General features: G+C 54.4%; 1 protein-coding gene across 1 annotated transcript; it reads right to left on the bottom strand.

The window, feature by feature from the left end:
* Positions 1-11013, bottom strand: POLR2G (RNA polymerase II subunit G). Its single transcript, XM_038764466.1, has 8 exons — positions 10928-11013; positions 8991-9100; positions 4129-4288; positions 3952-4002; positions 3398-3463; positions 1748-1819; positions 993-1026; positions 1-226 (listed from the first exon to the last, which is right to left on the bottom strand). Exons 1-8 carry the CDS (start codon positions 10937-10939, stop codon positions 213-215), a joined length of 519 nt encoding a protein of 172 aa, XP_038620394.1. The 5' UTR covers positions 10940-11013; the 3' UTR covers positions 1-212.
* Between the last annotated feature and the right edge of the window lie 1561 nt (positions 11014-12574).

Below are 12574 nucleotides of genomic sequence, written 5' to 3'. Positions count from 1 at the left end.
ATTTTCACGAGAGCCACTTTATCAAGAAAACGAGATGGCAAAAGTCCACCGAGTCTGGAGAGTCCAGAACTGAAGCGGTAAGGGCACGGAAAGCAAGGTTCCCATGACCCTCCTTTGTCTTCCCAACAGCAGCAACACCCGTCTCTTCCGGGGAGCCACAAATGAATCGCGCCCGGCTGTCGAGCCGAACGGAGCCTGAAGGAAATGATCCCTCAGCTCACGAGGCCTATGGGGAGAGAGGGAAAGGGAAAGGGAAAAGATTCAATCCCGAACCCCGAGCAGTAGCAGGTCCTCAGGGCATTGCTTCCGCACCCCTGCGGACATAAAACTGCACGTGGGGAGATCAGAGCCTTCAATAATACTGATGGCATTTATTAGGCGCTTACTATGTGCAAAGCACTGTTCTTCTAATAATAATAATAATGATGGCATTTGTTAAGTGCTTATATAGCTATAATTCTAATTATTTATATTGATGCTATTTTTCATGGCATTTATTGAGTGCCTACTATGTGCAAAGCTCTGTTCTGAGTGCTGTGGAGGATACAAGGTGATCAGGTTGTCCCACGTGGGGCTCCCGGTCTTAATCCCCTTTTTCCATATGAGGTAACTGAGGCCCAGAGAAGTGAAGTGACTTGCCCAAGGTCACACAGCAGACATGTGGGGGAGCCGGGATTAGAACCCATGACCTCTGACTCCCAAGCACGGGCTCTTTCCACCGAGCCGCGCTGCTTCTAAGCGCCGGGGAGGTCCCAAGGTGATCGGGGTGTCCCACGGGGGGCTCACAGTCGTCATCCCCATTTTTCAGATGGGGTCACTGAGGCCCAGAGAAGTGGAGTGACTTGCCCGAAGTCACCCAGCTGACAACTGGCGAAGCTGGGATTGGAACCCATGACCCCTGACTCTTTCCACTGAGCCACGCTGGTTCTCCAAGGCATTTAAGGCATCTGTCATCGAGACCCATCCCTCGCCCGGCCCAGATAAGGACTTACCCAGGTAGTCGTCCATGAGGGAGCCGATTGCAAACTACGAGACAAAGGGGGGAGAAAATGAGGCCAGAGCGTACCCACAGTGCCACGTCTAAGACCTCGGGTCCGCTATTTCCCAAGATTAAAACCCGAAGCCTCAGGAGGGAAGCTCGTCCATCTTTCTTGACGGGAGACTCCGACGGTTACCCCGGGCGACATCCTCTGCCCCGATTCCCAAGAGACGGGATACGGGTATCCCAAGGACGGCCGTCATCATCATCATCAATCGTATTTATTGAGCGCTTCCTGTGTGCAGAGCACTGGACTAAGCGCTTGGGAAGGACAAATTGGCAACCTATAGAGACAGTCCCTACCCAACAGTGGGAAATTAGTACTGACGAAGACCAGAGATGCCTCCCATCTAAAACAATCTATTTCAATATAGCGTGCTTGATAACGGATTTACAAGCCGACTAAAGCCAGTTATCGCTCGGTGCAGGTAACGGAGAAGTCTGCACACGGCGAGCAAGTCGTCATAATTCTCTTCATAGTCTCTAAATATTCACAAGGAGTTAAGGGAGTTGTGGACTACATCCTAGGAAGGTGTGGCCGAGGAGAACTGATCCAGATTGTTCTGCAAAGATCTTTCACCTGAAATCCCAATTATTCCGGCAAAAACAGAGGCCTTTTTCCTTAATTTATGGAATAATGGCCCTCTCCTTTGCTGTTGCCCGGGCCGGCGAGGCCCCGGGGAGGGGAGGAGGAGGACAGGGACTTACGATGTCATTCTTGTCCACCCGGGTCCCCACGATCTTCAGGCGGATCTCATCATCCTGCTGAATCACGATGTCCTGAGGTCGGGGGACGGAGGGGAGTTAAGAAGCTTTCCCTTAATAGTAGCAACGGGTTAGATCCCCGGATTCATTCACTCATTCATTCAGTCGTATTTATTGAGCGCGTACTGTGTGCAGAGCACTGGGCTAAGCGCTTGGGAAGTACGAGTCGGCAACACATAGAGAGACGGTCCCTCCCCGACAGCGGGCTCACAGGCTAGAAGGGGGAGACAGACGACAAAACATGTGGACAGGTGTCAAGTCGTCAGAATAAATAGAAGTAGAGCTAGATCATCATCATCAATCGTATTTATTGAGCGCTTACTATGTGCAGAGCACTGGACTAAGCGCTGGGGAAGGACAAATTGGCAACATATAGAGACAGTCCCTACCCAACAGTGGGCTCACAGTCTAAAAGTCACAGTCACAGCTAGATGCACATCATTAACAAAAGAGGAAGAGAAGCAGCGTGGCTCAGTGGAAAGAGCCCGGGCTTTGGAGTCAGAGGTCATGGGTTCAAATCCCGGCTCTGCCACTTGTCAGCTGGGTGACTTTGGGCAAGTCATTTAACTTCTCTGGGCTTCAGTTATCTCATCTGGAAAATGGGGGTGAAGACTGTGAGCCCCATGTGGGACAACCTGATCACCTTGTAACCTCCCCAGCGCTTAGAATGGTGCTTTGCACATAGTAAGCGCTTAATAAATGCCATCAAAAAAAAAAATTGAATAGTAAACATGCACAAGTAAAATAGAGTAAAATAAAATAAAATAAAAATAAATAAGTAAAATAATAAGTAAAATAAAGTAAGTAAAATAAATAAAGTAAAAATAATAAGTAAAATAAAATTGTACAAACACATATACAGGTGCTGTGGGGAGGGGAAGGAGGTAGAGCGGGGGGAATGGGGAGGGGGAGAGGAAGGAGGGGGCCCAGATGAAAGGTGGAAGCTCCTCGTGGGCATGGAAATGGGGTCGCGTTTCTCTTGTGAGGCAGGGTCTTGTCTAATTTTACTGTAACCTACCAAAACCCTTGTTCGGCCCACAGCAAGCACTCGATAAATCGAGAAGCGGCGTGGCCTAATGGGTAGAGCACGGCCCTGGGAGTCAGAGGGGACCTGGGTTCTAATCCCGGGCTCCAGCGCTTGACTGCTGCGTGACCGTGGCCAAGTCATTTCGCTTTTCTGGGCCTCACGTTACCTCATCCGTAAAATGGGGACTAAGGCGGTGAGCCCCGTGTGGGGCGGGGACTGCGTCCAACCTGATTTTAGGTTGTGTTTCCCCCGGTGCCTGTCACATAATAAACGTTTAACAGAAACCTTAAAAAAAAAAAAATAAAGATAATCAGGTCTCCAAATGGGGCTCACAGTTCAAGAAGGCAGGAGAATGGGCACTGAACCCTGTTTTGCAAATGAGGGAACCGAGGCACAGAGAAGTGATTTGCCCAAGGTCCTACGGTGAGATCGTGGCACACGGTAAGCGCTTTAACAATCATTAATAAAGTTAATGTCACGACTGCCATGACTAGCCATATTTGCCTCTCTTTTTCCATCCATTCATCGGATTCCTTCTTTCCTCCCACTTCTTCCCCCTCTCTTACCTCATCCACAGTCTTGTAACACGGGGGGTTCGAATTAGGATCAAACTCCATCTCAGAGGGTATAGACTGGAAGCGAAATTAAAATGATTAATGGCAGTGGGTGGGCGTAACACTGGCTACGGACCGACCCGCCTTTGAGGGGCTGGGCAGGTGGATGGGGGAGAGGGGAGGAAGGGAAAGTCTTTTAGACTGTGAGCCCACTGTTGGGTAGGGACTGTATATGTTGCCAATTTGTACTTCCCAAGCGCTTGGTACAGTGCTCTGCACATAGTAGGCGCTCAATAAATACGATCGATTGATTGATTGATTGGACAGGAAGGGACCAGAAGGTTCTGCTCCCGTCTTGACCTCCATCTCCTAGAATTTACCGGTGGACCAGGGGAGCGACTGCCCGAAGCGGATCTGAGGCACAAAATGGCTTTAGGAGAGGCCCGCGTTGGCTCTCTGTAAAAGTCAAGGCGGCGGGTGTCAGGAAATGGAAATCGTCTCCTTTCCCCCCCAACCCAAAGGGCCCGGGAGGCTCCGGTTCCGCTCCGTCCCCCATCCCGACTCACATGCCGAGAGATGAAGCAGGACATGGGCCCGATCTCCGTGAAGAGGCCCACCTACGGGAGAACGGGGAATCGAGTCAGCCCTACCCTCCTTCCCAGTTTCCCCCCGCGCCGAGCCGGATGATCCGCCCCCGAAGTCGGCCCTAGTTCCCCCCACTCCCCATCTTTCTCGGCCCTCACCTTGTTGACCTGAGTCACGACGGCGTCCACGACCTCCCCCTTGAAGGGCCTGAAGACGATAGCTTTGTACTTGACAGGGTAGAGCACGAAGCCCCTGCCCGGCTGGATCACCCCGGCCCCGATGTTATCGATGGTGGTGACTGCGATCACAAAGCCGTACCTGGGCGAGGGCGCGGGTTGTTCGGTTGGGCGGGGGAAGGCGAGGGTGGGGACGGGCGGTGAGAATCAATCAATCAATCAATCGTATCTATTGAGCGCTTACTATGTGCAGAGCACTGTACTAAGCGCTTGGGAAGTACAAATTGGCATCACATAGAGACAGTCCCTACCCTGAGAAGAAGCGGCGTGGCCGGCTGGATGACGATGAGGCCCTACTGAGAGCTCACCTCCTCCAGGAGGCCTTCCCAGACTGAGCCCCTCCCTTCCCTTCCCCACAGCACCTGTATATATGTCTATATGTCTGTACATATTTATTACTCTATTTTACTTGTACATATCTATTCTATTTATTTTACTTTGTTAGTACGTTTGGTTTTGTTCTCTGTCTTCCCCTTTTAGACTGGGAGCCCGCTGTCGGGTAGGGACTGTCTCTTTGTGTTGCCAATTTGTACTTCCCAAGCGCTTAGTACAGTGCTCTGCACATGGGAAGCGCTCAATAAACGCGATTGATGATGATGATGATTTGCGAAGCGCTTATTAAGTGCCTAGCACTGCTCTAAGGGCTGGATTTGTTCAGCGTTTACTATGAGCCAAGCAATTCATTCATTCAATCGCATTTATTGGGCGCTTACTGTGTGCAGAGCACTGGACTTAGCGCTTGGGATGTCCGAGTCGGCAACGTCTAAAATGGGGATTAAGAGCTGAGAAGGAGCGTGGCTCAGTGGAGAGAGCCCGGGCTTTGGAGTCAGAGGTCATGGGTTCGAATCCTGGCTCTGCCACATGTCTGCTGTGTGACACTGGGCAAGTCACTTCACTTCTCTGGGCCTCAGTTACCTTATCTGTAAAATGGAGATTAAAGACTGTGAGCCCCACGTGGGGCAACCTGATCACCTTGTAATAAACAAATACCAAAATTATTATTATTAGAGAAGCAGCGTGGCTCAGTGGAAACAGCCCGGGCTTTGGAGTCAGAGGTCGTGGGTTCAAATCCCGGCTCTGCCAATCGCCAGCTGTGTGACTCTGGGCAAGTCACTTAACTTCTCTGGGCCTCAGTTCCCTCATCTGTAAAATGGGGATGAAGACTGTGAGCCCCCCATGGGACAACCTGATCACCTTGTGACCCCCCAGCGCTTAGAACAGTGCTTTGCACATAGTAAGCGCTTAATAAATGCTATCATTTTTATTATTATTATCATTACCTAGAGACGGTCCCTACCCAACAACGAGCTCACAGTCTAGAAGGGGGAGACAGACAACAAAACCAAACATGTAGACAGTTGCCAAAATCGTCAGAACAAATAGGATTATAGCTATATGCATATCGTTAACAAAATAGAATAGTAAATATGTACAAGTAAAATAAATAGAGTCAAGTCGGCAACACATAGAGAAGGTCCCTACCCAACAGCGAGCTCAGAGTCTAGAAGGGGGAGACAGACAACAAAACAAAACATGGAGACAGGTGTCAAAATCGTCAGAACAAATACGATTATAGCTATATGCATATCGTTAACAACATAATAAAATAGTAAATATGTACAAGTATAATAGATAGAGTAGTAAATCTGTACAAGTAAAATAAACATAGTCAAGTCAGCAACACGTAGAGAGGGTCCCTACCCAACAACGAGCTCACAGTCTAGAAGGGGGAGACAGACAGCAAAACAAAACATTGGAGACAGGTGTCAAAATCGTCAGAACAAATACGATTATAGCTATATGCATATCGTTAACAACAAAATAAAATAGTAAATATGTACAAGTATAATAAATAGAGTAGTAAATCTTGTACAAATATATACAAGTGCTGTGGGGAGGGGAAGGAAGTGGGGCGGGGGGGATGGGGAGGAGAGGAAAAAGGGGGCTCAGTCTGGGGAGGCCTCGCTTAGAACAGTGCTTTGCACATAGTAAGCGCTTAATAAATGCCATTTTCTTAAAAAAAAAGGTCTCCTGGAGGAGATGAGCTCTCAGTAGGGCTTTTTAAGGGAGGAAGAGAGCTAGCTTGGCGGATGCGTGGAGGGAGGGCATCCCGGGCCAGGGGAAGGATGGGGGCCGGAGCACAGTCCTGGGACCTGGGTTCTCTGCACTTTTCTGGTGCGTGACCCCGGGCAAGTCACTTGCCCTACTTCTCTATGCCTCAGTTACCTCATCTGTGAAATCAATCAATCAATCGTATTTATTGAGCGCTTACTGTGTGCAGAGCACTGGACTAAGCGCTTGGGAAGTGCAAGTCGGCAACACATAGAGACAGTCCCGGCTCACAGTCTAGAAGGGGGAGACAGAGAACAAAACCAAACATACCAACAAAATTAAATAAATAGAATAGATATGTACAAGTAAAATAAATAAATAAATATGTACAAACACATATACATATATACAGGCGCTGTGGGGAAGGGAAGGAGGTAAGATGGGGGGGATGGAGAGGGGGACGAGGGGGAGAGGAGGGAAGGGGCTCAGTGTGGGAAGGCCTCCTGGAGGAGGTGAGCTCTCAGCAGGGCCTTGAAGGGAGGAAGAGAGCTAGCTTGGCGGATGAGCAGAGGGATTGGGGGCATTCCAGGCCCGGGGGAGGACGTGGGCCGGGGGTCGATGGCGGGACAGGCGAGAACGAGGCCCGGTGAGGAGGTTAGCGGCAGAGGAGCGGAGGGTGCGGGCTGGGCTGGAGAAGGAGAGAAGGGAGGGGAGGGAGGAGGGGGCGAGGTAAAATGGGGATTAAGACTGTGAGCCCCATGATGGACAGAGACTGTGTCCAATCTGATTGGCTTATATCGACCTCAGGGCTTCGTACGGTACCTGGAATATAATAAGCGCCTAACAAATACCATTAAAAAAAATGATAAGCAGCATGGCCTAATGGAGAAAGCACAGACTCTGGACTCCCAAGGACCTGAGTCTTAACCCTGGCTCTGCCACATGTCTCCCGCGTGACCCTGAGCAAGTCGCTTCACTTCCTCTGGGCGTCAGTTTCCTCATCTGTAAACTGGGGGCTCGAACTGTGAGCCCCACGTGGGACAGTGACTGCGTCCAACCTGATTAGCTTGGATCGATCCCGGCGCTTAGCACGGTGCCTGGCACATAGTAAGCACTCAACAAATGTCACAATAAATAATACCTCAGCAAGAACGTCCCCTTTGCCTTGAAATGCCTTCCTTTTGCCTGCACCTAGCTTTCAATTAATAAATACCCCTGGTGAGAATCACCGATAACGATGAGATTACAACACAACTGATAGACATGTTCCTCGACGGCAAGGAGCTCCCCCCTACCCCTTAGAGGGAGAAACAATATAAATAAATTAGTGATACGTACACAAATGCTGCGGGATTAACAAAGCAGTCCAAGTGCAACGCAGAAGGGAGAGGTAGTAGAGGAAATGAGGGCTTAATTGGGGAGAGTCTACTGGAGATGTGATTCGAAGGTGGGAGAGTGGTGGTCTTTTAATAATGATAATAACGGTATTTATTAAGCGCTTACTATGGGCAAAGCACTGTTCCAAGCGCTAGGGAGGTCACAGCATGATCAGGTTGTCCCACGGGGGGCTCACAGTCTTCATCCCCATTTTACAGAGGAGGTCACTGAGGCCCAGAGAAGTGAGGTGACTTGCCCAAAGTCACATAGTCGACAAGTGGCAGAGCCGGGATTTGAACCCGTGACCTCTGACTCCCTAGCCTGGGCTCTTTCCGTTGAGCCACGCTGCTCCTCTAAGGAGGAGGGAGTTCCTGGCCAAAGGTAAGATGAGGGGTTGGTGGCGAGACGGACAAGATTGAGGAACAGCGAGTAGGTTCTCTGCTAGCCTGAGATCAGTTAATCAGTGATATATACCGAATGTTTACCGTGCGCAGGACACTGTACTAAGCGCAATGAGTAACCCGTTCCCCAATCTGGGGTAGCCCTCCCCTCATCACACTCTAAACCCGTATTTGTTCATTTCAAGACTTGTAACTACGTTCGCTCTACTGTAGACTCTCCCCTAGGCTGTGAGATCCCGAAGGGCAGATATCGTGTCTATTAACTCTACCGCACTCTGCCAAGTGCTTAGTACAGTGCTCTGTAACAATAATAATGGCATTTACTAAGTGTTTACTACGTGCAAAGCACTGTTGTAAGCGCTGAGGAGTTTACAAGGTGATCAGGTTGTCCCACGTGGGGCTCGCAGTCTTCATCCCCAGTTTCCAGATGAGGTCACTGAGGCCCAGAGAAGTGAAGTGACTTGCCCAAGGTCACGCAGCTGACAAGCGATGGAGCCGGGATGTGAACGGATGACTTCTGACTCCAAAGCCCGGGCTCTTTCCGCTGAGCCACGCACAGAGCAAGTGAAGTGACTTGACCAAGGTCACACAGCTGACAAGCGATGGAGCCGGGATGTGAACGGATGACTTCTGACTCCAAAGGCCGGATTCCTTCCACTGAGCCACACACAGAGCTAATGAAGTGACTTGACCAAGGTCACACAGCTGACAAGCGATGGAACCGGGATGTGAGCAGATGACTTCTGAGCTCTTTCCACTGAGACACACTCAGAGCAGGTGCTCAATAATGAGCACCGACGGCCAGAAACCACAGGCCAGGCCCTCGGCAAAGCGCTTGGGCCAGACTGCGCAAAGCTTTCGCGGGTTGGGGGCCGTCTCTCCGTCTGTCCCATGTCCGTCCGTCCGTCCGTCGTCCGTCCCGTGTCCGTCCGTCGGTCCGGTGCCCGTACTCACTTCCCCGTGCAGGTGCCTTCCACCTCGGTGAAGAGCTTCTGCTTCACGGTGTTGAGCAGGTTGGGGCCGAAGTATCGGGGGTGCAGCAGGATCTCGTGCTCCAGGGAGATCTGCGGGGGCGGGGGGGCACACGGATGGACGGGGCTCAGACCGACCCGCGGACGGATGGACGGGCGGACGGATGGAGCGGGCGGTGGTGCTGACACCCCAGAACCGGCCACCCCCTCCCCACGCCCCCTTTTCAGGGCTTCCCTTCTCTCCCCCCCTCCTCCCGGTGCCCCTTCAATCTCCCCCATGCCCCCTTTTCAGGGCTTCCCTTCTCTCCCCCCCGTGCCCCCTCCTCACAGTGCCCCTTCTCCCTCCCCCCCGGGCCCCCTCCTCCCGGTGCCCCTTCCCTCTCCCCATGTCCCTTTTCCAGGGCTTCCCTTCTCTCTCCCCCCCCCCCCGGGCCCCCTCCTCCCGGTGCCCCTCCTCTCTCCCCACGCCCCCTTTTCAGGGCTTCCCTTCTCTCCCCCCTCCTCCCGGTGCCCCTTCAATCTCCCCCATGCCCCCTTTGCAGGGCTTCCCTTTTCTCCCCCCCATGCCCCCTCCTCACAGTGCCCCTTCTGTCCCCCCCCCCCCGTGCCCCCTCCTCACGGTGCCCGTTCCCTCTCCCCATGTCCCTTTTCCAGGGCTTCCCTTCTCTCTCCCCCCCTGTGCCCCCTCCTCTCTCCCCACGCCCCCTTTTCAGGGCTTCCCTTCTCTCCCCCCCCGTGCCCCCTCCTCACAGTGCCCCTTCTCCCTCCCCCCCGGGCCCCCTCCTCACGGCCCCCCTTCCCTCTCCCCATGTCCCTTTTCCAGGGCTTCCCTTCTCTCTCCCCCCCGATGCCCCCTCCTCCCGGTGTCCCTCCTCTCTCCCCACGCCCCCTTTCCAGGGCTTCCCTTCTCTCCCCCCCACCCCCGTGCCCCCCCCTCACGGTGCCCCTCCTCTCTCCCCACGCCCCCTTTTCAGGGCTTCCCTTCTCTTCCCCCCTGTGCCCCCTCACGGTGCCCCTTCAATCTCCCCCACGCCCCCTTTCCAGGGCTTCCCTTCTCTCCCCCCTCCCGCCCAGTGCCCCCTCCTCACGGTGCCCCTTCCTCCTCTCTCCCCACGCCCCCTTTTCAGGGCTTCCCTTCTGCCCCCCCACCCCCCGGCCCCCTCCTCCCGGTGCCCCTTCCCTCTCCCCATATCCCTTTTCCAGGGCTTCCCTTCCCTCTCCCCCCCGGGCCCCCTCCTCCCGGCGCCCCTTCTCGCTCCCCACGCCCCCTCCTCAGGGCTTCCCTTCTCTCCCCGCCCCCCGTGCCCCCTCCTCCTCTCTCCCCACGCCCCCTTTCCAGGGCTTCCCTTCCCCCTCCCCCTGCCCCCTGCTCACGGCCCCCCTTCCCTCTCCCCATGTCCCCTTTCCAGGGCTTCCCTTCTCTCTCCCCCCTGTGCCCCCTTCCTCACGACGCCCCTTCTCTCTCTCTCTCTCTCTCTCTCCCCCCCGTGCCCCCTGATGGGTGCCCCTTCTTGCCCCTCCTCTCTCCCCACGCCCCCTTGACAGGGCTTCCCTTCCCCCTCCCCCTGCCCCCTGTTCATGGCCCACCCTTCTCTCTCCTCCCCACGCCCCCTTGACAGGGCTTCCCTTCCCCCTCCCCCTGCCCCCTGTTCATGGCCCACCCTTCTCTCTCCCCCCTGTGCCCCCTTCCTCACGACGCCCCTTCTCTCTCGCTCTCTCTCCCCCCCCCCCCGTGCCCCCTGATGGGTGCCCCTTCTTGCCCCTCCTCTCTCCCCACGCCCCCTTTTCAGGGCTTCCCTTCCCTTCTCTCCCCCTCCCGGTGCCCCTTCCTTCTCTCTCTCTCTCTCCCCCCCGGACCCCCTCGCCATGGTGTCCCCTCTCCCTCCTCCTCCTCTCCCTCCTCCTCCTCCTCCTCCTCACGTGGTAAAACATGTCGGTCCGCGCCGTCGGGGTTCCCCCCCCCACCTTCCCCAGCACGGGAAGCGACGACCTCACGCTCCCCCCACCCCAAACCGGAAGGGGCGTGGCCAGACAGAGCCCCCCCCCGCCCACAGCGCCCCCTCCTGGCCTCGTAGGCGGGGCCCGCCAACAGGACCCGCCCAACCGGAAGGGGCGTGGCCAGGCAGAGCCCCCCGCCCACAGCGCGCCCCCTCCTGACCTCAAAGGCGGAGCCCGCCGAGAGGACCCTAAACCGGAAGGGGCGTGCCCAGGAAAGAGTCCCGCCCACAGCGCCCCCTACTGGCCTCAAAGGCGGGGCCAGCCAGGAGGACCGCCCCCAATAGGAAGGGGCGTGGCCAGAAAGAGGGCCGGCCCCCCCCGAGCCCCCTTCTGGCCTCATAGGGCGGGCCCGTCAAGAGAAGCCCCGCCCAACCGGAAGGGGCGTGGTCACGAAGAGCCCCCGCCCAAAGCTAGCTCTCTTCCTCCCTTCAAGGTCCTACTGAGAGCTCACCTCCTCCAGGAGGCCCTCCCACACTCACCCATTTCGTTCCTTCCTCTCCCCCTCGTCCCCTTCTCCATCCCCCCCATCTTACCTCCTTCCCTTCCCCACAGCACCTGTATATATGTATGTATGTTCGTACAGATTTATTACTCTTTTTATTTATTTATCTTACTTGTACCTATCTATTCTATTTATTTTATTTTGTTAATATGTTTGGTTTTGTTCTCTGTCTCCCCCCTCTACACTGTGAGCCCGCTGTTGGGTAGGGACCGTCTCTAGATGTTGCCAACTTGTCCTTCCCAAGCGCTTAGTCCAGTGCTCTGCACACGGTAAGCGCTCAATAAATACGATTGAATGAATGAATGAATGAAGGAGGTAAGGCGGAGGGGGGATGACTCCGCGAAGGGGCCCCGCCCACGCGGAAAGGGGCGTGGTCATGAAGAGGCCCCGCCCACCGCGTCCTCTGTGCGCGATGACGTCACCTCCATCCTCCTCGTACCTCGCTTTCTGGACCGGAAGCTTCCTCCTCCACCAACAAGAACAACAATAATATTTGTTAAGCGCCTACTCTGTGCCAAGCACTGTTCTGAGCTCTGGGGGGATACAAGGAGATCAGGTGGTCCCACGGGGGGCTCCCAGTCTTCACCCCCATTTTGCAGATGAGGGAACTGAGGCCCAGAGAAGGGAAGTGACTTGCCCAAAGTCACCCAGCTGACAATTGGCGGAGCCGGGATTTGAACCCATGACCTCGGACTCCAAAGCCCGGGCTCTTTCCGTTGAGCCACGCTGCTTCTCCAGGTAATAATCCCTCTTCATTATTAACTGTGGCATGCGTTAAGTGCTTTCTCTGTACCTTCGGGACATCTCCATGTGGTTGTCTGCCCGCCGGCTAAAGCTCAACATGTCGAAGACTGAGCTCCTTGTCTTCCCTCCCAAACCCGGCCCTCTCCCTGACTTTCCCATCTCTGTTGACGGCACTACCATCCTTCCCGTCTCACAGGCCCGCAGCCTTGGTGTCATCCTCGACTCGGCTCTCTCGTTCACCCCTCACATCCGATCCGTCACCAATCAATCAATCAATCAATCGTATTTATTGAGCGCTTACTATGTGCAGAGCACTGTACTAA

This window comes from Tachyglossus aculeatus, chromosome 22 (assembly GCF_015852505.1).
Source record: "Tachyglossus aculeatus isolate mTacAcu1 chromosome 22, mTacAcu1.pri, whole genome shotgun sequence".
Classification (NCBI taxonomy): Eukaryota; Metazoa; Chordata; class Mammalia; order Monotremata; family Tachyglossidae; genus Tachyglossus; species Tachyglossus aculeatus.
This window is presented reverse-complemented; position numbering and strand designations above follow the sequence as displayed.

Coding starts and splice junctions, on each gene's coding strand:
- POLR2G (XM_038764466.1), bottom strand. Junction 4,003..4,128: donor TCGTGACTCAGGTCAACAAG/GTGAGGGCCGAG, acceptor GTTCTCCCGTAG/GTGGGCCTCTTCACGGAGAT. Junction 3,464..3,951: donor CCTGCTTCATCTCTCGGCAT/GTGAGTCGGGAT, acceptor TTTCGCTTCCAG/TCTATACCCTCTGAGATGGA.